Raw genomic sequence first — 25,984 nt, 5'->3', positions numbered from 1 at the left:
CATTTTTTTAAAGGCCAAAGAAACCCCTTTAAGATGGCCATACACATTAGATGAAGTTCAGTTAGACCTGCCGACCATCTAATCTGTATGGGGGATGTCTTGACTCCGTCAGCAGGTGTCGAGAGGAAAGAATGGCCGGCTGTGTCGGATTTCAACATTTCTGATCCGTTTATTCTCATTGGAGATAAGCCCCTGTGAGTGTTGTCTGGCAGAAGCCTAATGGCCCTTTTACACGAGCCGACAGTCGGGTACATGACTGCACGAGTGCTGACGTCACCGCTAAGGTCGTTAGCGCTCGTGCAGAGTGTTTACACTGATAGACTTATCGCTGGCTTCTCTCTCAGCACTATACCTTCCATGTGAATAGCTGAGCGGGGAGCGTTTACACGTAACGAGAAGCCCGCAATGCAGCAGTAACGAATAGTCAGCGTTTTTTTTTCCCTCTTTGCATTTACATATAGCGATTATCACGTAAATTAATTCGTTTGAACGAATTTTCAGCAATAATCGTTACTCGTAAATGGGCCATAAGGTACCTTTTACACAAGGCAGTTATTGCTGGAATAATCGGTGGAAGTGGCGACTTCATGCTATAGTGGCCGTCTCTACACGTGGCTACCAATAGGGCGAGAAGTCGCTCACTTGTCGCAATCGTTTTAAGCTCACCTACCAACCAAGCGACCATCGCCCGTGTAAACAAGCAGCGATCGATCAACTATGAACGGGTGCGTGTTCTAAAACTATACAGAGGGGATGTTACAGATTGAGGCCTAGGATTTGGACATAAAGCCATATTTGAGTTAACGTTTAATGACTCCCTCCGCAGATGTTGTATCTTACAATACATCCGTATTTCACTCTTATCTACTAAGACACACAGGGGATAATGCAGATCCTGTACATTCCAGCTAACAGTCACTTTACATTGCGAGTATAATGGAGGAATGTCCACCTTGTTTCCCTCGTCTCTTCTGCAGACTGACAGCGCTTGGGCTGAGGAGTACGCTGAAAAGAAGAAAAGCTCTCACAAGCGATCCGCGTCCTGGGGAAGCAACGAGCAGCTGAAAGAGGTTAGACAGCTGCTGTGTGCGGATTAATGGGCCGCCAGTCTGCCTTCATGTATCCGCTTCTGTGTGGTCACCTATTCTTCACAGACTGGCAGTTGGGAGAATGAGTTACGAATGCCGGCCATTGTCCGCTCCGAGATTTTCTGTCTGGATGCAGTTTGGTTTTGCATTCTGTAGATGGACAGAAATGAATGAAAACTGAGGTTTGTCAATTATGAACCTTCTCTCTACATTAACCCCTTCCCGCCACAGCCTGGAGCCTGGTGGTTTTTATTTTTCCATGCCAACTTTCAAAAAGTCCTAAAGTTTTGTTTTTTGTTTTTTTTTAATGGTGATAAAGCCACATAAGGGCTTGTTTGTTTTTTGTTTTTTTTGTCTTTTTGCAGGGCAAGTTATAGTTTTCAATGGTACTATTCAATATACAGGAAAAGTGAGCATAGCGGCAAAAATAAACACAATTTTCACTTTTTTTTTGTCTTTACAGCATTCATGGTTCAGTAAAAATAACATGGTATCCCATGGGTCAGTGGGATCACGGTGATACTAAATTCATATAGTTTATCTGTTGTACTACTTAAAACAAAACACACTTTTTAAAGTGGTTTCTGTTGCCATATTTTTACCCCCATAACATTTTTTTTTTCTCTTCAGTTGATGGACTTGTATGAGGGCTTGTTTTTGCAGGAGGAGTTTCTAATGGTACCATTTTGGGGTACATATGAACTTTTTGATCAGTTTTCTTTTTTTTTTTTTTTTGCCTTTAAACAGGGCAACTGGAAAAATTCTGGAGTCTTTTGTGTTTTGTTTTTTTTTGTAGTTGTTTTTTTGATGCTCACCATGCAGATAAATGTGAAGTTCTAGTACATTTTACAGACAAGGCGATGACCTTTTCTCCTTTTTGATGCAGTGACTTGGGAAAAAAAAAAAAACTTTTTCAACACTTGTTTACTAATTGATACTGCTTAGGCTGGGTTCTCACAGGGCAGAATCACACTGGAAATCTTGCGGTTTTTGCCACAGCGAAAAACCACAAGATTTCCACCGGGAAAGCACAGCTTCAATCCCTCGGCACTTTGCCACAGGGTTTGGAGCGGCTTAGCCGCGTACTTTTCTGTTGCGGACGGCACTCCCATAGAAAGGAGCGCGGCCACAACGGGGGGAAAAAAAATTAGACATGCCGCAGCTGGGGAATCCGCGCCGCAAGCGCCGGCTTTGCCGCGACGGATTGGCCGTCATGCGTGGACAAGATGTTTGACAAATGTTGTCCACATGGGTGGCCAACCTCCGGGATTAGCGGCCGCAGGTGGATTTGCAACGGTGAAATTCCGGACGGAATTTCTGTGGCAAATCCGCCCTGTGTGAACCCAGCCTTATTCTTATCTTTACATAATTTTTTTTTCTTCCTAGTCCCCATAGGTGATCTGATTGCATATACTACAATGCTTCAATATTGATGTATATCATGCATTTACAGACATTCTAATAAGCTTGCCAAAGGCAAGGCTTAATAGGTAGGTATCCATGGTGGGCATGGGGCAGCTTACAAAGCTCTACGCTGCCATGATAATATAACAACCCACAATCTCATTGCAGGTTGGCATTTCTGAGCCCCTTTCCTTCTGTTGAGCCATTTAAATACTGCTGTCAGTACTGACAATGGCACCTAAAAAGTAAAAAAATTGAGATCAGTGTTATTTCCGATCCTGGCCTGCCAGGAAAAGACACCCACCAATCCAGACATTGACACCCGACTAGCGCTGCAGATGTGTGGTGCTCCTCAATGAGGCTTTAAGGATTATCATTTCTCTGCCACCAACTTGCCCATGTAGTGCATACAACGACTGCACTGAAATGCTGCATTTACAGCAGAGATGTAACCTATCGTAGGCAACTTACATTGCATATATACTAGTAAAAACTTGCTTACATTCACCGTACACAACCAGAAATGCTCCAGACACATGTCACATGTTCCTTAGCCTTTTTAAAGGGCCGTTCACACTAAAGGCACTGATTCCCTATCCACAGGGTAGGTGATAAATGCCTGATTGCTGGGGGTCCAGCAGTCTGCAAACAGCACATGCATGCCCACCACTCGCTTCCGTGGGACGGGGGGAGATAGCAGAGCGCTCCCTTCCCTCTTCAGTCCCCTGTACTGTTCTCTGGGGGTCCCAGGGGTTGGATCCTCAGCTGTCAGACATTTCCTATTCTGTGGCTAAGGGGATAAATGCCTTTAGTTGAACCCCCCCCCCCCCCCCCCTCCCTCTTGTAATGGTTCTTATGTAACCTCAGAGTGGTGTTTTGGCGTATGCTGGCATAGCCTTTCACTATATTGAAAAGTGTTGCCTACGCTTGTCAATACAAGGTGATCCAACTAGAAAGTTAACCCGCTGTCTCATTTTTAGCTTTGAGTGCATATACAGTTCTATGTCATACAGCTGCTATATGTTTAGTGTATGCACTGTTCAACTTCGTTTTAAAAATGAAAAACCATTAGTGGTTATGTGCTGTCAGCTTTGGAGACCTTTACATTTTTTCATAAAGCTAGTGGAATAATCAAAAACATTTACAATATACAACCAAACAACCCTCCCACCACCACGCAAACTACGCTTCCCTTCATATAGCTTCGCTTTTCCAACATATATCAATACCTGAAACATTGCAACAAAAATGTCCGCCGTGAGGCTAATGAATTTCCTTTGCAAAACCCAGCAGTTCTGCGTATCAAACGTATATGTGAAAGCCGATGAGCCTTCAGCCAGGCTAACAAGGACGTATGCGGAATCTGCTGGCGGAGGCCCGTAACGGATTCCAGCTGCGAACCGGGCCATAACACTGCACACGATGGTGTAATGTGCTATGTATGAGCGGGTACTCATGTATTTCCTGCACAGTCGCTTAGCGATGACGTGGGTACCCGCTGCCTATATGAGCTGTGCGTATATCCATGGCCGTAGAGCACAATAGGCTCTATGGTGCAGATTTCCACAGTGAGATAGAACATGCTGCTATCTATTTTCCGCAAGCGATTTAAGCAATTTCGACCTGCTAATATGAGCGGAATTGTGCAAACCAATGTATTTGATTAGCCTATTACCTCTGATTATATGATCATGGAATCCACAATTCAAATCTGTTTGTGTGAGACCGGCCTTGGGGAGAGTTCAGGGAGCAGCGGCAGGATTTCGGTCCATTGTGTATCTTCCATAGGACCATTTACTTTTACCTGTTAAGGGATTCTGTATATTGAATTGAGTTTGCAGATAGCTGTAAAGAGTCTTTATTTCCCAACCGTAGTAGAGGCCGAGCCAATTATCTCTGCAGGGGTAAAAAAGAGAATGACACAAACTTTTAAACTCCGAGGCTAACTCGGCTCTATAAGCATGCCACCATTGTAAATACTTGCGTGTGGTAAGTAATACCGTAATTACTCCGCAGCGGAACAAGTAACTTCACTTCTTCTCCTGACCTCAATTGAGAAACACGTCTTGATACCTTTTCAGTTTTCCACTGCCCAAAATCTGTCAACTCATTTAGCTCGGGGAGCCAAGGAGTTCCCCCATACAGATGTAAATGGTGTACACCCTTTATTTCCCATTATCTCTGGTCTTCCATCATATTTTATGCATAAGCGACAATGTGGGAAAGTGCTGCACATCATATTTAAATACGTGCGCCTCCAGGATGTTTGACTTGGTTCTTAAGCAGTTGGAACGCCCGCATCAGTCGTCTCCTCTGACTCCCAGCCCTGTAAGTGCTGCAGCGGCAAAGTCATACGCTTTAGGATGGGGGAGAGTTAATCCTCCTTCTTCCTTTGCAAGCTGACATACCTCCAACTTTATGTGAGGACATTGCTGACACCAAACAAGCTCTGTAATAAAGCTGTTACCCTATAATTGAAGCACTGGACTATCCAAACCAGGGAGTTGCGCCATAGATAGAGTAATTGCGGCATCCAAATAACTTTGACCAGGTTTGCTCTGCCTATTGCTGACGGACTAGATAAAAGCATTGCTGATTGCAGCATATGTCATTTAAAGTTAATTATGGCCTTGTGGCAAGCAAACGGTGTTACAGGAGAACACACGAATGTGTGGAATAACTTGTACTGCAAGAAAACCTCACAGGTAGTGTATTGTACCCGCCGTGAGCCACTGGGTAATGCAGTCTGAAGCTGGGCACATAATTGGATATTTTCCAATCTCTTGTGTATTGGGGCAGCCTGATGGTACTTGCAGGGTTAGATAAGGGTTGGGCAGCCCGTCTGATCCTAGTTTCTCCAAAGAGAAGTAGTGGCATCGATGTCTGGTATCATCTTCTTGTGTTTTGGCGTCACTTGCCACATACTTGAGGTATTATATATCTGGTTATCTGATGCCCAGGTCTAGTCTGCCAGGTCTTATGGATTCTTGTTGTAGTAGACTTATAATATATACACAGAATATGCTAGATGTTTTCTATTTACACTCCTATTAGAATAGGGATTCGTTTAGGTAACATGAAACGTGAACATGGAAATGTGTTCTGTAATAACGACATTAACATCTGCTATCTTGATCTCTCTTCAGATTGCAAAATTACGCCAGCAGCTTCAAAGGAGTAAACACAGCAGCAGACATCATCGTGATAAGGACAGGCAGTCTCCGTTCCATGGCAACCACACCGCTATTAACCAGGTAAGAACTGGCACTGCCCAGCAGACAATGCATCTGATGCCAAACATCAACTGTAATGTCATTTACAGTAACTAGCTTTACAGAATGTTCGGACAGCATTGTCCGTCTCATGAAGTTTTTGAATCTAATTGCGATCTATTATAATCATCTTGGCGCTTGCTGATGTATTGCCATAATAGCTTTTGAAAATAGAATTGACGAGTGTGAAAGGCTGTAAAGGGGTCTACCACCTTGGACTTTTATGGCACAAATGCCTAATATATGTAGGGCTTATCTCTGGGACCCACACCTGGGTAGAGAGCGGGGTTCCCCTGACTTACCTGGTCAGGTGGTCATCACATCCAGGTGGAGAATAATTGGTCACTCATGAGCTTCTCTCCAGTTTGAGGGCAGAAATAATCAAATAAATGCCCACTGCCACCTCTCCATTCTCTTCCTTGATGCAATGCTGACTGTCCGACAGCTGTTGGATGTCTCATAGCAAATGCACAGGATATGCACGTAACGATTAACGCTCAAAATGCATTCAAACCAATTCGCGGTTGTTTTATCACTGACCTTCAGTCAGCAAAGAGCTATCGCAGGCTTCTAGTTATGTGTAAATGTCCCCCGCTCAGCTCTTCATGTAGGGGGTGAAGCGCTGCGCAAGAACCCAGCGAGAAGTGTCTCAGTCTAAACGCTCTGCACGAGCGCAGATAACCGTAGTGGTGTCGTCGGCGCTCGTGCTGCCTTTTAAACGACTGTCTACTCGTGTAAAAGGGCCATTAATCTATTATATTGATAATTGTTAAAAACTTCTTATAAGACTCGTGGGGGTCTGATACAGAGCACTCCAAATAATTTGTTGGAAGGGGTGCAGCTGTGACCTCACGTCTGTTGGTAATGTGGTCCTCCTGTAGCTCCTCCTCCAAGTGAATAGGATTACTACATTTCCATAAAGGGTGCACGTTCATGTTGAGATTAATGTAGCCAAGCTTTATGGAGTGGTCCCCAACGGTTTAGACTGTGGCGGCCTTTTTGCATTTTTCCTGTACCTCTTTAGTCCTGCTGAACTCCTCTGAATGTATTAGTTTGCTATTATTTGTATTTGCCCCTATGGCTGTGTTCACACAGGGCGGAATTTCCATGTGGAAAGTCCGCACGGTATTTCCAAAGCGGCTCCTAATCCCGGGATTAGCCAGCAAAGAAAAAACTCATCCGCCCTGCGGCCAATCCTTTGTGGCGAAAACTGACATGTGGTGCGGAATTCAATTCCGCAGTATGTCGATTCTTTTCTCGTTTCCACAGCGGCCTCCCTCCTCTCTATGGGGAGAGAAAGCCGCAGCGGAATGCCGATAGCAAAACCGCTCCAAAACCCGCGACTAACGGCTGCGGGTTATGAAGCTGCGCTTATCCTGCAGAAAGTTTGCGGGGTTTTTTTGGTGCAGCCATTCTGCAAGAAATCTGTTCCGTGTGACCCCAGCCTAAAAGTGAATAATCTACAAGCTTTTATTCTTAGTATCATAAATTACTGTGTTCAAATATAGTTTGTGTCCATCATTGGCGCAGTAAATATGGGTGTTTATAACACAAGTCCCCAAGTCCTTCCCATTGTGTAATAGCAGACGTACGGTTTCCTCCCTGAGCGATTCCCTCAGGTTGCAGTAATGTACGGACTCCTCTGGCCTGTAGAGAACGTACAACATTTACTGTTCTGCCTTTTTACCAAGGCACAGACTCCGTTTTGTGTAACACTTTGTGTCCGTGTGCTTTACCATATGCAGCTATTTTAACCTCTGTTTCAGTTCCCCAAGCAGAGGCGGTGGGCCCCTAGAAATGTTTGTCCCTTCTGCTTTGTATTCTGAAAGCGCTTACCCCCCTGCTGGGTGCAACAGATTTACCACACACATAAGCCCTAAATGCAGGTTACCAGCTGCCACTTCTGCAAAGCCCAATCTGCTTCTCTGGCCCTTTTCTTCTAGCTAGTTCCATGCAGAAGGCTAGAAGTGCAGAATATAATGTGGAGTCATGCGACCTCGTGTATACGGCCATATTCTAAATCGTGGTAAGCCAAAGTTTAACATTTGAGGCAAGAAATTCCAAAGTTGTATTTCACTTGTAAAGTTAAGTTCATCTTTTTTTTAAAAATTTTTTTGGCTAAAAAGTTTATTTAACCCTTTCCCTACGGGAAGGGGAGACTGGGACCATTTTTGACATGCATACGTTAAACTTGAATTCTTATGCCAATACATGTTTTTTGAAACGAAACAACTGACATATTGTGGAAACAATACCCAAAACTTAAAGGGGCTTTCCAGCGAAGTACTATTGATGACCTATTTCAGGATAGTTCATTAATAGTTGATCGGTTGGGGCCTGTTGCTCAGGACTCTGACCGATCAGCTAAGCGGGCGCATGCTGCCAGCACCGCAATAACACAGGTCGGAGTAGAAGTCTCCGCCCTGGCCTTCGTGTTGTGGCCGGCACTTGTAACTGTAGGCACGGCTCTCTTTGAAATCAATGGGAGCTGTCTGCAGTTACAAGTGCCGGCCACAACATAGGAGGTCGGCGCGGAGACTTAAGCTCCAAATACACAGAGGTCGGAGTGGAAGTCTCCCTGTTGACCTCCTTATAGTGGCCGGCGCTTGTAACTGCAGGCACGGCTCACGTTGATTTCAATGAGAGCCGTGCGTACAAGCGACGGCCACTACACAGAGGTCGGCAAGGAGGCTTCCGCTCCGAACTCTGTTGCAGCGCTAATAGCATACGCTCGTTCAGCGGATCGGTCGGGGTCCCGAGCGACGGACCCTGGCCGATCAACTATTACAGATCGATCCTGAGGTTAGGTCCTCAATAGAATTTCATTGGAAAACCCCTTTAACACTCATAGGCGCCTTTTGCGTGAATTTTCATCTTAAGTGTAACTAAACATTCAGGTTTTCGTAACCTCTTGAGAACCCTCCCCACCACTTTCTGGGTTATGTTATGACACTAGCGCTTGCCTCTATTCCTTAGCACAGTCTGATAAGTCATGGTTCTTTCCTGTTCACGTCTTCCTTACAGACCTCCATGTCTAAGAATGTACTTACTCCAATGACCATACCCATCACCAAATCATCAGGCTCCCGATTTCGGAACAGCGTGGAAGGGCTGAACCAAGAGATTGAAATCATCATTAAGGAGACTGGAGAGAAGGAAGAGCAACTCATGGTAAGTGCATATTCCTTTCCACTATGGAGCCGTACCCCAGTTACTGGTTCTTGATGGTAATTTACAACTTACCATTGAGAAGGCTCTATTCACTTCTCTCCGCTGCACATGGAATCAAGAAGCATTTTTATTTTTTTTTAAGTTTTCACCCTCCATATTATGGGTTTATTAAGGAGGGTGGGTTGCTCCAATATTCATCTTGAAGCATATATCCTTGTGGTTTCCCAGCATGGAGACTGTTCAGGCCTTCCTGATGTCAATGGGAACATTACAATGAGTTTCCAGCATCTGCACCCTGAGGTAAGTTGTTGCTGTGTGTGGTATTCATTTTTTTTACTTTTTTGTGTATAGATTCTTTTTATATTGTTTTTTTGTTTTTAAGTTGGAGAACTAAGTGCTTTTAATCTGATATGTTGTCATGTACTTAACATTCTTTTAACCTATTTGATGTAGTGAAGTTCTATCTGCTGTGTAACTATTAGATAACATGTTGTATACTAGCTGCCAAGTTTAGTAATTAAAGCGACCCTCCCGATCCCGGACAAACAGATGGCCGGACTGCTTCTCTGACTACCGATGCATGCTACGCACAGTGTGCATCAGGTAGTCAGAGATGCGGTGCAGCCATCTTTGTCCAGGATCGGAGAGTCTCTTTAATAAACCCCAAAAATGTTTTTAAAAAAAAATGCTAGTTCTTGGCAGCTACAAGCATAAGCAAACCTAACAATCCTACAACAAATGGAGCCACCATTCCAAGTTCAATACATCCTATTTTTATTATACATAATCTAAAAGTGCAAACCCTTGGTACTGGCACCTTCTGGCCATTTCGATAGTAGAGGGATTTCTATGAAGATACAAATGTATAAATGTGTACATATATTGTACAAGGTAATGTGGATGGGCTATACCTTACATGGTTGTCATTAACTCGCAGCTCTTTAATTCTTACAAACTGTGTTTTTAATGCATAATAAAGATTCCGATAATTGAACTTGGACGAGGTGGCTACAGGCTTGTTGGAGATATTTTTCTGAATACTTCTGTAAGGTTTTTTTGCTTTTATATTCGATCATGGCAGCTTGATATCCGAAATGTCTTGTGTGACATAACCATATTAATAAGCGGTTACTGTCGTCTGCTTGACAGTTTTGCTCACCCTGCCTTCTTTTCTTTACTAAATCAAACTAATAAGTTACTTAGAGCAACTAGGCAGCTCACTACTTCTAATCTCCTCAATAGAAAAAGATTCTAACTAATCGAGGTGATTTCTAAGGCAAGTACACAAGTGTTTATACACCACCTGTTCCGCCCTGCTGAGAGTAGCAAGTGACAATTATGACCCCATAAACATATTACTGCATCCTTTCACAAATGTCCGTTACTTACTGACTGAGGAGTGCATATAGATGCATCCTCCTCTCACCATGCAGGTAGCTGACTACCAAATGGAGGAGCCAATAACACCTGTGCAGGACACCTATAAGACAACCACTCACACTGCCTCCTGATAATGAGGGGGGTGGATGCTTGGTGTACACTCCCACACATAGTGGATACAGGGTGCCAGACCATTCTGAGATATGTTTTTCACCGTGCAGACCCCCTGTTCCCCACTGCTCCACCACACCGCCCCCCGAATCTTTTCGTCCGAGTTGTCAGTTACTCGGAGAAAGCGGTGCTCGAGTGCAAAAACACCCGAACAGAGTACGCTCGCTCATCTCTAGTCAGCAGCTATAAGCACAAACTAAAGGCCCATTTACACGCAACGATTATCGCTCAAAATTCGTTCAAACAAGTGAAAGTGAGCGATAATGGTTGCGTGTAAACACTCGGCCGTCGTGCACTATTCGTTCACTCGTTGCTTATTGCTGCATTTCAGCCTACGTAAATAGTCGTTAGCTCGTTCACTATTTGCTCCATTTAAATGTCAGTCTTTTAGAGCGGCTGAAAGACCTGAAGGGAGGGGCGATTGTTAAAGACAATGATTATTTGTTTACTTATGCTGGCAGAAGACAATGGCGTATCTTCACACTAATTAAAATCCTCCAGCCAGAGTTTTCATGGGATATATGCACGCCCACCTGAGCAACCAACATATACAGTGTTTACTTTAGCTAATGAGGGAAATGGAGGATTTCAAGCGATAATCTGTATGTTTAAATGCTCAGCATTTTATGCAAAAAAGTCATTTATTAGTTTAGCCGGTCAATCAATAATCGTTGAGTGTAAAAGGGCCTTAATCTATGGTGTCGGCTAGTCGGTGGAGCTGTCATGTTCAGCTGGCCTCTTACTCGTGTGATGCTCCCCATTAAAGTCACTATGCGTCAGCATCTTGACTCTTTCCCCATAGAGATGAATGGGAGATGCGCACACAGAAGGAGGCAAGCTGCTGGTTTGCGCTGACTTTGCTGGAGGACTGGTTGAATTTGACACATGGCTTCCCACCTAAACTGCATGCACCATAACTTGAGTTGATCATGCTTATAGTTGCTGACAGTTTCCCTTTAAAGTGTAAATAAATTTTAAAAAAAATGAAATATCAGAAGCCGCGATCCAGAGGGGACTCAGCACCTCACTGAAACAAGAGTCCGGAGCATGCATCGGAGCGCTTCGCCTGGTCAGCCCTCTGGCTGTCCTCAATACTGATCCTAGCTGAAGGGACACAGTGCGTTTGCCTCTTCATTTTATCGTTGGGGCTCATCACCCAGACCTCCAAAGTCAAAACGTCTGATACATCATTGACATGTTGAGTGTTTTTTTTTGTTTTTTTTTTTTGTTTAGGCACACTTAAGAGTATATTTACTGCTAACATATACGCCATTACGCCACAGATTTGCAAGTGGAAAATCCAATATATTGCAATACAAGCTGTAGATGGGATTTGAAATCTTCAGAAAGTCAAATTCTAGTCTAGATTGTCGCCACAAATTTCACCCATTCAAAATTTCCATGTAACAAACACTGTGTATACACTGCAGGTTTTTCCCACGATGGCATCTCGTGTGAATGCACGCTAAACGTGTTAACTTTTTTTTATTTTTTGTCTACAATTGCTGATAAAAACTTAAATGTTGCAAATAAGCAATTCCCACTTGCCCATAATTTTGCAAATATCTTATAAGGGGCCCATGCAATAGTATTTGTGCAGATAGACTAATAGATCCGTCCAACGTCTGGGAACCGCCAAGGCTTAATGTGAAATTATGTATTTTCTTCTAACACAAAGCTGGTTTCTGCCTTTTTGTATGAAATAAGGAAAGTAAAGGTGTGATCACATCTGCAACGCAGATTTCTGTTCATATCCTCCAAGAAAGAGTGCTGCTCGTAGCGCTATTTTGTCCTGGAAAATGCCAAATGCCATAATGGAAAATGAATGGGACCACATTATAATCAATGGGCTCCGTCTGGCACCACTTAATGACGAATCGGTTTGGCCAAGGGATGCAGTTTTCTTGCTCCCATAATGGGACGGGAAAACAGAAAGCGCAACACTGATGTGAATGAACCACAAGTAATTTATTTTCCTGTTGAAGCAACCCTCCAATTTTGGGACAGGGCAGGAGGGAGAAGCGGATATACCGGTATTGCCTGCAGTTGTTTTTTCTTTTCTGCCGTTGTCCATCCTATTATGCATTCATCATGTGAGCAACTCTGACCAATCGGAGCAGATATACTACATTGGTAGTCTAAAACTCAATGAGCTGTGGGGATCAGGTGTTCAATACATTGTCGGCCATTTTGGACGGCCGAAAAACGGGACCTATGGAAGAGAATAACAACCGCAGACAATATACACCCCTTCCCATCTGGCCCGGCGTCAGAATTTTGGCCCAAAACTGGGGGGTCACTTTAATGGTTTGTTATAGGCCAGTGCTACTGTTCAGTAGTGACAGGAGTCCTTTTATGGTTGGACAATCATAGACTTCTCTCAGTATGGACTTCTGCCTGTTGTTGGTGCAGTTTAAAAGGTTGGCTGTACTCAGTGTGCATGGGGGAAGCCTAAGGTTGGCTTCACACGGCGCAAGCTTATTTGTGTGATGGGTGTTGTGTTTTTGCGCGTGGTTGCATATGTTACTGTGTTTGTACTGTAAAAAAACACGCAAGCATGCTCCCATCGATTTCAATAAAGCAATTACCATATTTTCCGGCGTATAAGACGACCTTATAACCCTGAAAAATCTGCTCTGCAGTTGGGGGTCATCTTATACGCCGGGTATACAGTTGTACGGGGAAAAAAATGAACACTCTCCTCCCGCGGCACTGCTGCAGGCTGTGTTTTCCCCCGTGCACGCCGGCAGAGCATTGCTTTCTGCAAGCGGGGCTTGAATGCCTCCAGATAGCTAATGCTGTGGTTGGCTAACGCCAGACTAAGTGAGCCAACCGGAGCATTAGCTTTTTGGAGGCGGGGCATTCAAGCACCGCTTGCAGAAAGCAATGCTCTGCCGGTGTGCACGGGGGAGCGAGAGCCTGCAGCAGCGCCACTGGAGGTGAGCATTTTATTTTATTTTTTTTTAATTTTCACACTGTATTCCTGGTATATAAGTCAAAGTTAGGGGTAGTCTTATACGCCCCGTCGTCTTATATGCTGGAAAATATGGTAAGTATAGTTTCATATCTGCTGGTTTTTGTGCACAATACGCACGGTAATGGGACATGCAATACAAACTGCGCAGGTAACGGAACCTATTGAAATTAATGGGTTCTATTCACTGCGTATTGTGCAGGCAAATTTTGCATGTGTGGCGCGGCTGGAGTCCATGGCCGGTGGCCAACAGCTGCACGATTTACCCACAAAATGCATTACACAGTTTAGAAAGACATCAAACAATCACCCTTTTTGCAGTGATTGAGTGTGAGATACTGGAAAGTTCTATAAACTTATTAATGCCTTTGGCTGCTGCTCGAACTAACCCACTAATGGCCTTTTTTTTATTTTGTGTGGAAATTGCATCTTTGCATTAAACTTGCTAGTTGCTACAAATCAATTTTTTTCTTAGTTTCTCTCACTTTTTTTTTTACTCTTTGCTTCCTTGTGATCTAGACTTGTATTATCCATAGTTACAGTAGCTGTCTACAAAAATCTGAAGGGCTGTCACAATGCAGAGGGATCAGCCCTATTCTCATCTGTACAAGGAAAGACTAGAAGCAATGGGAAGAAACTGAAAGGGAGGAGATACAAATTAGATATTAGACAGTGAGGGGGATCACTGAGTGGAACAGGTTACCATGGGAAGTGGTGAGTTCTCCCTGGGATGATTTAGTAAATCCTGCACTGAACAGGGGGTTGGACCCGATGACCCTGGAGGTCCTTCCAACTCTACCAGACTATGGTGGATAGATTCAATTCTCCTTTCCGTGGGCAGTTTTAGCTGTACAATTTAATTTAATCCTGTTATACTAGGTGTCTGTTCTTGTTCCCTTTTTACTTTTCCCTGTCTGCTTCCAGCTAGGCGGTGGTTGTCCTCAGTATAGTTTTAGTACGATGTGCTGTATTTATTGGGAGGATGCACCCAGATGTAATATTTTTGGCAAGCTATAGACGGCTGATAGAAACGCTGGTGAAATCATGAGCGTTGGTTGATTTTTGAATACTATAGTGCATACATTTGATACCATTCAGATATTTTTGACACAATGTTCCGAACTAAGAGTCATATATCGGGGACATTGCTGTGTCCACGTCAGCCACTTTCTTCTGGGGGTCAGTGGTGGTCTCCGTTTACGGACTTTCAGAAGAGCAGTCTATTAGCTTGAAGTGTAAAATTGACAGGACCGAACACAGAAACGTGTACCCTATTCTAGATAACTGATCTGCTTGCTACGCCACAGCTGAACCCAGCATGGGAAGAAAGACATACCTAACACCAAAAAGCTGAGCTAACCTTAAAGTGGGTGCACCAAAAACAGGATAGCTGATAAGTCTGATCTACCCTGAGGATGGCGGTCCCATGGGTCCCTTCTTGTGTCTCTTCAAGCTCATGGCACCCACCTGCAGTGATGTCCGATTGAAAGGAGCAGCGGTCATGCATGCATGGTGCTGCTTCATTCATTCATTCATTCAATGGAGCTGATAAAAATGGCATTTGGCTATATCCAGCAGTTCCGTTAAAAATGGAGTGACGCTGTGCATGCGTAACTAGCGCCCGTCCTTCCCTCGTTGCCAGGTGTTATTTAATTAAAACACAGTTGTCTGCAGTGTAGGAGTGCTGATATTTAACGCTGTCCAAGTATCGGGCAGCAGGAAACTCCTGACAGGTTCCTTTTTACAACAGGTTTCGTGTTTCTCTTGTACTGTTGTACTATAGCATCTCTGATGGGTGATCTTTAGAGCTTTCCACTAGAATAGCTTAATATCATCAATATCGACTAACTAGTCTTACATAAAAGGGTTGTTCCCGGAGACCCGCACAAATCCTAAAAACGGGGTCTGGTGCATCCAGGAATTAATTGGGCTGGAGGTTGCACATGTACGTTGCTACTCCATTCATTTCAATGGGACCCCTACCAAATAATCCCCTATGGATGGGGGGGGATAGCTTGCTTTCGTGGGACAACCTCTTTAATTTTTACATTAGACCAGCATTGAGCAGAGTTCTTTGGCACACATTAGGAGCAGGATGACATATAAGCCAGCACTGGTTCATTCTACAGGCAACATAAAAGGTGAACCAACTCTTGAATGTATAGGGTATAGCAGAATGTCTTTATTTTTTTATTTTTTTTACTTTTTTTATAGTGCGCATGATTTTTCAAAAACATATATTTTGTCCACTAATATTTTTGCTTAGCAAAGAAAATTATCCGTGTAATGTTTTTCCTTTTTTTTTTCCTTTTTGTTTTGTATTTGTGTTTTATATTTTGTAGCCACAAGATATTCCAGACGGACACCGCGCTCCTCCACCTCTGGCCCTACGGAGTGTAGACACCCAGACTCCCGGAGGAAATGACCGTGGAAGCAACAACAGCAGCCGCTCCCAGTCCATCTCTCCTGCTTCCTTCATCACCATCTCTAATGACTGCAGTGGGGAGAGCCCATGTCTAGTCGATGACACACACGCAGATCCCAGAGACAAAGGTAGGACTTGCATTCCAAATTCCTAAATCGAAAGACTTACTGTTGTATCGATGTGGATGTTCTGTGAGCTTTCTGCTGCTGAGATGTACAGAACAAGTGACTTATATGGAACCGCACAACGACTGAGGAAAGTAATGGCGTTGTCGGCCTTGTACAATACTTTACAATGGTTAAATGGAAATTAATCATTGCTAAGTTCTCATTGAAATTAATGGTTAAAGCAACCCTCTGGTCCTGGACAAACATGGCCACACAGTTCCACTGACTACATGATTGCACACTGCATTAGTATGTATTGGTAGTCTAAGAACTTACATGTTACTCTGAATGGCCCGTGCTGCCCACATATGAAGCACTGGCCAATCAAAGGTGCATGTAGTATCTTAGGGTGCATTCACACATGCAACAGCGAGTCTTGCCCGACATACTCTGGTGCAGCTCACATGGAGACTCGCTCAAAAATAGAACATGCTGCCTTTTTTTCCGTCATGCAGCATCATTTACAGAGAATTTCCCATGTAAGTGCACCCATTACAAATAATGGATTCGTATTTTTGTGCATTTCTCAACGCACAGAACACACACAATTTTCCCGCTTATGTGAATGCCCCCCTAGACTGATGATGCAAACTAATGCAGAGTATGCATCAGGTAGTGTGAGAAGCGCTGCAGCCATCTTTGCTTGTCCAGGGTCAGAGGGTGGCTTTAATGGTCTGTTCCCGAAATGCATGGATAGAATAGACCCTGCAGAGTTAGAGCTGCTCATTTCTATTCGCTTAGAATACCCCAATAGAGTATCTGAAAAGCGTGATTTTCTTTCTACATTTCTGACCATTCCATTTAGGTATCTCGGGACAATTTCAATTGTGTTCAATCTTGTATACATTTTTTTTTATTTTGTCCTAAACTGTTTAAGAGTAGTCTAGCTTAGATGCTGAATACTGGGTCAGCACTGCGCCACCTCTGCCCACATAGTAATTAGTTGGTGCTAAATGGATATTTATACAGCAGAGTACCATTTTAGTTCCTTAGTAAAAACCAAATAAACTAAATTTCTTTCCCGTATGGTGGCTCCTAATGCGTCCATACAGTTTTAAATAACTTGCAGCGGAACCCACCAATTTCGGTGGGATCGGGTGATATATCTGCTTTGTATGGATTTGTCCCAACTATCCCTGTGGATTTCAACATGTCAGATTCTTTCTTCTCCGAGGGAGTATGCCATCTCCAGAGGCGTCTGGCAGCAGCTTATTCCCCTCTCCCTATTCAGAATACATGGCCATGCCAAGCATGCATGTGTATGGGAGAGTTGGGAGGAATAGCTGTATGCTGACAGGTGTATCTAAGGTGTAACGCCACCTTGCTATGAGGTTGAGGTCCTTATTAGCTACAAACTTTTGAAAAGTTTGGTTAGTTCACTGAACTTTTGCAAAAAGTTCAATCCGAATTCATTCAAATCATACTGGACGTTCACGCAAATACTAAAACTGACAAATAACACCAAGAGTCATAAAGCCCTGAACAACAGTCTAATGGTGCTAATACGGGGCTTTTATGGTTCTTATAGGGTGTTTTGGGTAGAACTTTACTTAAAGCTCTGTTCAAGTTTGTACCAAACTTGTAGTAAAGTTGACCCAAAATGGCGTTCTACTGGCTGTTTGCTCAGCACTAGTCCATAGTGTGGGAAGTGTTGCCTAATCATTTTCTCTTCCGCTCAGTAGAACACAGTAAGCATAGATGGTCAGTTATATTGTGCAGCGTATCACTGCTATCCACACGGGTGCCTGAATTGGAGAAGTTCGGAGTTACTGTATATTTTTAGTCTTTGATGGTTTGAGGTCATGTAGCCTGTTTTGTCGTAAACTCCAGATTCACTGTCTGGAATTGTACGATCTGTCCATTTTTATTTAGTGATGATGACAAATGAAGCCATTAAATGCTCTGCCCATTGAACCTGAGTGCAGACAACAGTTGGAGGAACACTAAACTTGAAACAAATGAGATAAATGTGGCGGCTTGCAAGACTTTCTGTATACTGCAAAATCGGTCTTGTAGGAATCTTGCCGAATCGGATCGTTTCTTGTGATGCCAGCCAGCTATAGGGGTTTGGCTACATTTAGGCGCGGGGCTTATTGCGTCAGGTCTACTGGAGCATGAAGACCTTTTGAAGGTAGGGCTCTCTGAAGACTTTTGCTAGAGTCATATGGTATGTGCGAAAGTGGCTTCTCATTCGGAACACTCATGAAACCAGTCTTTATATATTCCTCCCTATTCTGAGTGCACTAGGAATCGGGATAGGACAGAGGCGGACGGTAGTGTCCCCCACCCCGCCTTTCAATGTAACGCTTCTAAAATCTGGAATTTGCATGCTTGGTTTGTTTTTTTCCTTTTTGGGGGGAAGTGATTAATTTAATAAAGTAAACCTTTTTTCTTGCAGAGAATGGAAATCACTCTCCCTTCCCCAAGTACGCTACATCTCCAAAACCAAACAACAGCTATATGTTTAAGCGAGAACCACCTGAAGGTTGTGAAAGAGTTAAAGTATTCGAGGAAAGCAGCGCGTAAGTGTAATCAACTCATCTGTAGTAGACTGCCTTGATTTCTGTATATTAAAGGGGTTTTCCAGGGAAATGCTATTTATAACCTGTTCTCAGGATGGGTCATTAATAATTGATCCGCCACTCGGGACCCTGACCAATCTACTGACTGAACTCCCTCTATCAGCACTGCTACACACGGGTACAGAGTGGGAACTGCTGCTCCGACCCCTGTGTAGTGGCTGGTGCTTCTAACTGCAAGTGCAGTTCACATTGATTTTAATGAGCTGCACCTGTAGTTACAAGCATCGGCCACTACACTGTTCAGAGCAGCGGTTTCCTCTCTGTGTGTAGCAGCAACGACAGCGGGCGCCTGATCAGCCAGTTACATTGTAAGTAGTAGTCTCCTGGAAAACCCCTTTAAAGGGAAAATGAACTAGATTATACATCAAGTTTATATATATATTTTTTTTTGTGTGTGAAATCTATTTAATTGTATTTTTTCCTTGATGTAATTTAAAATAAAAAAATCCTAAAATCCTGCAGCCTTCACACTGATCACTAAAGGCCCCCATAGACATTTTAAAGTTTCGTAGTTCAAACCTGCCCGTAATGTCATAGTCACACGGCTCTGTGTATGGGGGCTGCTCAACTTTTCCCCAACAGCAATTTAATTTTCTAAACACACAAACATTTGGCTGAGCTAAATGTTCTGGTACGTGGGGAAGCCGAGGGGAAACCGCTGTCAGACGAATGATCATTAATCTGACAGTTGTTGGTGTATAGGCTGCATAAGCCTAATAATAGTCATCACAATGAAAGGTAACACTTGCATATAAATAACCTAGGATCCACCATTCACAATAGGTGATGGTCACAGCTCACCTCCTTCCCCTCCCTGCACAGGTCACAGAATATGCCTGGAACACTCACCAATAGAAGTCAATGGGTCCCCTCCTTGTGTGATTGGTCCATAAGGCTGCTATAAAGCGTAGCTCTAAAACTTAACTACGGTTCAGGCAAGATGACCGCCTCCATAGTCTTGAGCCAAAAATAAAATGTACAATCACAAAATAAAAACAGATTGGAATTATAGAAGTCTCCCTAACTGGACCCTTGGTGTACAGCAGGGGTCCCCAACTCCAGTCCTCAGGGACCCCAACAGGTCATGTTTTCAGGATATCCTATGGCAAGAACACCTGTGGCAATGTCTGAGACACCGACAATAATTACATCACCTGTGCAGTACTGAGGAAATCCTGAAAACATGACCTGTTGGTGGTCCCTGAGGACTGGAGCTGGGAAACACTGGTGTACAGGATTAGTGAGTGAGGATCTCCGGCAGTAGTTTAGGCTGCCTTCAGACAGTTCAGGATTCCCTGAAAGTATTTATTTAATTGATCGGAGGATGTTTTTTTTTTTTTTTTTTTGGTTTTCTTTTAAATGTCTTGTCTGATTCCTACACATTTCCATCTGTTGTATTGCTGCATGCAGAGTGTATAGGGGTATGGGGGGATTACAGCATGGTAAGCATACAGGGAAGGGGGGGATTACTGCATGGTGAGCACATAAAGGGAGAATGGAGGGGAAGGATGTAAGCCAAGCCCGTGGCTCTACAGTCCTGCTGATGATTATTGACATTTAAGCCCTGCAATTAATTTTACACTCACTAATGCATTTTGTTGTACAACCTCCTTTAAGAAATGAAATTACCTGCAGGAAATTAGTCAATTACGGTAGTATTTATGTGGGGATTTATCAGGAAATGGTGTTATTTCATAACATATCCTGCAGCTAGTTTAATCTGTACATCTTATTTAGCGTCTGCCATCTCAAAAGATCACACTTAATATTTTTTTTGAGTCTGTGTGACCAGCAGGGGTCATCTAAGTGTGAGTTTTGTAAATCAGTCGTCCACACAGGGACCTGTCCAGAGTAATTCTTGAAGTGTTTATCACTTTCTATCCAAAAACTTTCTTATGGCGTATTTTTTATTTTTTTTATAGTCAATTTCCAGCTTCTGGTGCATTTACACACATGATCGACACACGCATTAGTACCAATTATTAGCGTGTGAGCCACCGGAAGCTGTCATCAAGGCACAGACCACATGCTGTTCTCTGAATACATCCCCTTTGTTCTGCCGGCGGGGCTGACAGCTGAGACAATGTAATCGGGGCTCCCTGGGCAGAGCACAGCTTGCAGTCCATTTTATCAGCTCTTCTGCCGAATGATCGATTTCATGCCGATCTGAAATCCATTGTTCAGCAGAAAAGTGAAAGATGAGCAGATTTACACCCAACGATTATCGCTCAAAAGATGGCTTTTGAGCAATAACTGTTGTCTAAATGGGCCTTTAGTAATGCATCTGACTTATACCATGTTCCTCTTCATTCTTCCGTCTTCCAGTTCATTCATGTGCTGTTGTATGCCTTCTATTCACATTAACATCTGCACATATTTACTGCAGGCCAAAGCCGTTACACGAAATCCCTCCTTTCTACTGCCCCGACAAGAACAAAGTGAACTTTATCCCAAAGAGTGGATCTGCCTTCTGCCTCGTCAGCATCCTCAAGCCTCTTCTGCCAAATCAGGAAATTGCTTTTAAAGGCTCCAACCACAGCCTGACTGTTCCTTCTGGTATCCCTCCCGCATTAGTTCAGAATTTTAGCATGACCTCTATATCCTCAAGTCTAGAACAAGAACGTAATTCTCGCGGCACGAATACTCTTGCCTCTCCGATGTCTCTGCTGCACCCTACTGGCCAGATCGAGGAAGAGGAGGACTAAGAGCCAACGTCTATGCTCTCATAGAGATCTGCACTTACCTGATATTTAGAGACTCTAGATGCAGTATTGTCATAAGCTGACCATATTATTATTCTGCTGTAACATGGGCAGCATGCCTTACCATCGTTGGTATTGATATTGGGGGTTGAGCTGCTCTTTGTCGGATACTAGGAAGGGCTTTCAGTTTTAGCTCCTTAAACCTTTTTTTTTTTTTCCTTCTGTATTTAAGTAACTGCTGCTGCAGTTGTAAATGGGGGGATACTATACCGGTATTCCCAAGATATGGCCAATTTGCTGTTAGAAAACAATTATTGGACTATTATTTAACCATTGTGATATTGCTGACATGAGTAAAGGTCCGGGGGTGGGCAGCCTGCAGCTATCCAGCCATTGCAGGTTACTTTTCCAATGGTCCAGCTATATTATTGAATATTGCTGCATCTTGTGGAAGGTAAGACTCTGGCATGATGGATATGGCGTATGCTGCTCATCCCATATGGTAGGGACAATGACGTGTATCATTGTGATCATAGTGAATACGTGAAGGTGGAGTCAAGATTTATTTTTTTTTTAATATATCATGCATGGGTATGAATTCTGAATGTTACAAGAAAGTGGGGAAAAGTGTTTCAGTGGCTTTGGTATTTCTTATTTGTTTCAGCTGCTTTCCAGCTGTGGGGACCAAACATGGTATATGCTAAAAAGAAAAAGTAAAAAAAAGTTCTAGCGGGTTGAATGCCCAATGTTAGGAATGGTGAAGTGTAAATAAAAGACAGCGTCGAGCTCTAGTTGAATAGTATTTGTGATATATGGCATTGTATGTGGCTGCTGCATTATCAGTGTATTACGGTTGGAAACATATATTCATACGCTGATGGTTTTTCACCTTTTTGTAACCATATAAAGACGCCTTTTCGTTCAGATATGGTGTTTAAAAAGTTTACAAGTCATTTTTATATGTCAGGATTTCATTGGTTTTATTACAAGCAAGTGTGTATTATGTATCCTGGCATTTCCTCTTGTACAACCGCCTGAGAAGCTCTCGAAGTTGACCTTTTCCGACCGTCTGAGCGCTACATGACATCACTGAGTTTAGTTCTGCCGTTATCTCAGGTGTTAAAGCAGATCTTGAGCCTTTACCAACTCCGCCTCCATAAGGGCCTACTCGCATGAGTGTATCTTCTGTCCGTATTATGTTTTATGGACAGTACGCAACACCACTGGTGCGTTCAGATGGACGTTTTTTTTCAGAACAGCCATTAGCTGGAAAGAAAAAAATTTCTATTCTATGGGATTGCGTATAAATTTAGCAAATTCAGTTGTGTAAAAAAAAAAAACAAACGGAATTTGCATCATGTTGCCAAAAGATGGGCAGAGGGAGTGACATCATTTGGGCCTTGCGGGAGGGGGTTGTTCTGGGCACATGGAAAATACAGCGAAGATGCAATACCGATGCAAGAAATACTGAAATGCGTGCAACCTACGCACCGAAAACGCCGCTTTCACAGACTGAAATGGCATACGCTCGTGTGAATGAGCCCCAATGGAGGCTGGTTTGGCTCGGTCCACTGGTGCAGGTAACTGATCAGCTGTTTCTTACTGGTGGTTTAGTTGTTTGTAGTTTCAGATCATTCTGTACGACTTTCCGGTATGTTCGTATATGCAGCAGCCGATGTAAACGAATAGAGCTGCAGTGTAAAGTCTGACGAAGGGATAGAGCTGCCTTAAACACCTCAAGCCTCATCAGTGGCTAAGGCTTCCTCAGACTCCTTTTTAGTCTGCTTTAATGGAACCGTGTTAAAGGGGCTGTACCAGGCTCACAGGATAGCGGTTAACTTGCAGATCGGTGGGGGTCTCATCGCTGAGACCTCCACCAATCCCGTGTTCCCCTGTGCTTGTCACTGTGGGGTTGCTGCCGATTCACCTTTGGACCTAAGCCACGTTGGATGTGTTTCGAGGCACAGTTGCACTTCTAGGAATAACCTTTAAAAAAAAAAATGGGGGCGTTTTATGAAATTAAAAACCCCAGCACAGCTTTCATTTCTTACAGCATGCTTCAAAAATGAAACCTGCCCTGTGATTAGTTGCTATGTGCAAAAAGTTTCATAATGGACCCAGATCTGTGTGCCTACATTTCCATTGCTTGACCGTCGGGTGACTCGCTGCCCTGGATGGGAGCAGAACAGACTTTGTTTTTATACTTGGACTCCATCAGGATATTGAGAAGATGTAGGAGGTTTTAAACCTAATGAGACGTGTTCATTAGTATTTTATCAAGCTCATGCTTCAGGGTGGAGGGCCCTGGCGACCGGCGTTATATGCCCTGTGGGTGACATGGAGGGCTTCTCTGTCTTGCCAGTAGGGTTTAAAGGGAACCTGTCACCACATATAAACACCATAAGCTATATTATGGAGCTCCTAGGGCAGATCCTAAGATGTCCAGAGATGTATTGTTTTTTCTTACTTACCAGGCTCTCCCCTGCGTTGTCACCATTGAAAGTCGGCACACAGGCATTGCAGTGGATTCATCTCTGCAGGCTGTGCATGCGCACTCCCATAGAAAACAATGGGAACCTGGGAGCGTGGTCAGTATAAAAATTAAGTCCCTGGTCATCTCAGGATCATTCCTATGGGATGGGTTGTCAGAGTTTAGGAAACCATCGTCAAGGGGTCCCTCATGTAGGATTGCTCGCCTTTTTCCACTCCCCCATTCGTCTGCCGGCTCCAGTCTCCCTGTGATGTCACTTCTTGTGCTGAGACGGTCGACAAACTGCAGCAGGCAGTGAAAGCTACTGCAGGTTTACGGGAGGTCACAGCTGCCTGTAAACAGCGGGAACCGGAGCTGGGGGATGAATGGAGGGGCTGGAAAAAGGGAGGAACTGCTGATTTTTGATTTTTTTTTTTTTTGATTTTTTTTTTTTTTTACTTTAATGCATGGGGGTTTATTTAACTGACAACCCCTTTTAAAAACATACAGAATATGTAGACAAAGCTATAGTATGAGCATACTGGGCAATCCCCCTTTTTATTTAGGTGCATTCACGTTTTCCAGTGGTGGTCCAACGCACAGAGCTGCACCACCATCAAATATGGAAAACTATGGTAAAAGTCTGGTCCTGATACATGTTGTTTTTGCCTTGGTTATGCTACATTGTCATTGCCCTTTTCTTAAGTTGATTTTTGTTATTTTTATGTTGGAAAATGTCAGACGGGGCTTGTTATGGTACAGAATTGTATTTTTTTGTTTCACTGCACTGTAATACTGACCGCTATTATAAAGTACTCCAGAAGGCAAAATTCTGAAGCCGGTCTTGGCATCCTGTAGAAGGCTACAGTCTCCAGATGACCCGTACACGCGAGACTCTGAAATCCGCTGCCATTCTTTGTGACTGTCTGGCTTCTATTTGTCAATCCAATTCCAAAGATTGTTATAAAGTTGTGCAAACTTTACTCCTGTGCCTAACTTGCAGGATGAAGATCAGTCGCCTTCTTGGACCTACGTCAGGCTAATGCTGTTTACACAAATATGGCAACGACTTTTGGTTAGAACTTCCCTGGACCGGTGGAAGTATCAGGAAACTTGTATACATTATTCTATGTCCTGGCGGTTTTGTTTTCAACAATGCCCTTTTTATGTTTGTTTTTATAGCAATAACTCTTATTTGAAGAGTGAATGGACTGCACCAGCCTTTAACGCATCCGTAATGAAGACTTCTTTTTACACTGTAGCCCAAGCACGGAATGAGCGGTTTGTGTTTGTCACTATGTATCAAACATGGTGAAATGTGAATATTGGAGTTAATAAATCTACTTGAAAGCACGATGTTTTTTGTTCCTTATGTATAAAAGGCCAAAGCCCTGGAGTATCCATATAAAGCGTGGCGTTTAGTCATTCACCATAAAAAGGTTCCAGGCCGCCATCTGTAACCGTTTTATGACGAACAAACACTGTTTTATATGGATACTCTGGTGCCTTCGATTTTGCCTTTTATGTGTGAGTGAGCCAATGGAAAGATCACACGGAGTTCAGCATGGAGGACTAAAGGCTGTGGGGAGCTTGCGGGAAGGGGAGATGTATTTTGGGCTGATGCTCATTTCTGCAGTAGTGTTTTCTTTAGATTTTGCACTGTTTGTCTTCTGTAACTTCTACGTATTACTTTGTAAGGGCTCGTTCAGATTTGTGGAGGTGTTTGAAACCTCTTTAGCTGATTGCCACAAAAATTAGCACAGCTTGCAGCGCTATTTTGTCACATCCTGCCGTCTGGTCAGCATTTTGCCAGATTTGAACCCGAATGGACTCCATCAGTGGAATTAGTTTGGCCAGAGGTTGCTGTTGCCCACTGAACTGGTGAGGAAAATGGAAACCTCTAGCGCTGATGTGACCGAGCCCTGGTTCTCAATAAGGCATCCACCAGTGGAGGTGGACTAAGGCCGCTTTCACACAGCCAAAAAACTTGTAAGATTTTTTTTTTTTTTTGGATTCCGAGACGCACAAATCTCAAGCTAATATGAACTGTATTCTTTTAATTAGAGTGTTATTTTCCCACCTGTGTGTGTGAAACTACTGCTGAATGTCCAATCTTTTTGCTTTCCTCAGAACGCATCACACATTGATATTGAGAATGTAAAGCGCACTGCGATGTGC

The 25,984-nt window shown here is 43.5% G+C and overlaps 1 protein-coding gene across 3 annotated transcripts in view; it reads left to right on the top strand.

Annotated features, from left to right (window-relative positions):
* FAM117B (family with sequence similarity 117 member B) overlaps window positions 1-25,159 on the top strand; it is a 33,627-nt gene extending 8,468 nt beyond the window's left edge. For 2 of the 3 annotated variants that reach the window (XM_066575701.1, XM_066575698.1), the window contains exons 3-9: window positions 978-1,070; window positions 5,639-5,746; window positions 8,789-8,935; window positions 9,164-9,235; window positions 15,803-16,013; window positions 18,451-18,574; window positions 21,021-25,159. In XM_066575701.1, the coding sequence (XP_066431798.1) occupies window positions 978-1,070; window positions 5,639-5,746; window positions 8,789-8,935; window positions 9,164-9,235; window positions 15,803-16,013; window positions 18,451-18,574; window positions 21,021-21,339 (1,074 nt within the window). In that variant the 3' untranslated portion in view covers window positions 21,340-25,159. The remainder of the gene's footprint in view (window positions 1-977; window positions 1,071-5,638; window positions 5,747-8,788; window positions 8,936-9,163; window positions 9,236-15,802; window positions 16,014-18,450; window positions 18,575-21,020) is intronic. The other variant, XM_066575700.1, reaches the window with a different exon arrangement.
* The last annotated feature ends 825 nt before the right edge of the window (window positions 25,160-25,984 follow it).

This window comes from Eleutherodactylus coqui, chromosome 8 (assembly GCF_035609145.1).
Source record: "Eleutherodactylus coqui strain aEleCoq1 chromosome 8, aEleCoq1.hap1, whole genome shotgun sequence".
Classification (NCBI taxonomy): Eukaryota; Metazoa; Chordata; class Amphibia; order Anura; family Eleutherodactylidae; genus Eleutherodactylus; species Eleutherodactylus coqui.
Note: the sequence above shows the minus strand (reverse complement) of the source record. Positions and strands in the feature narration are given on the sequence as shown.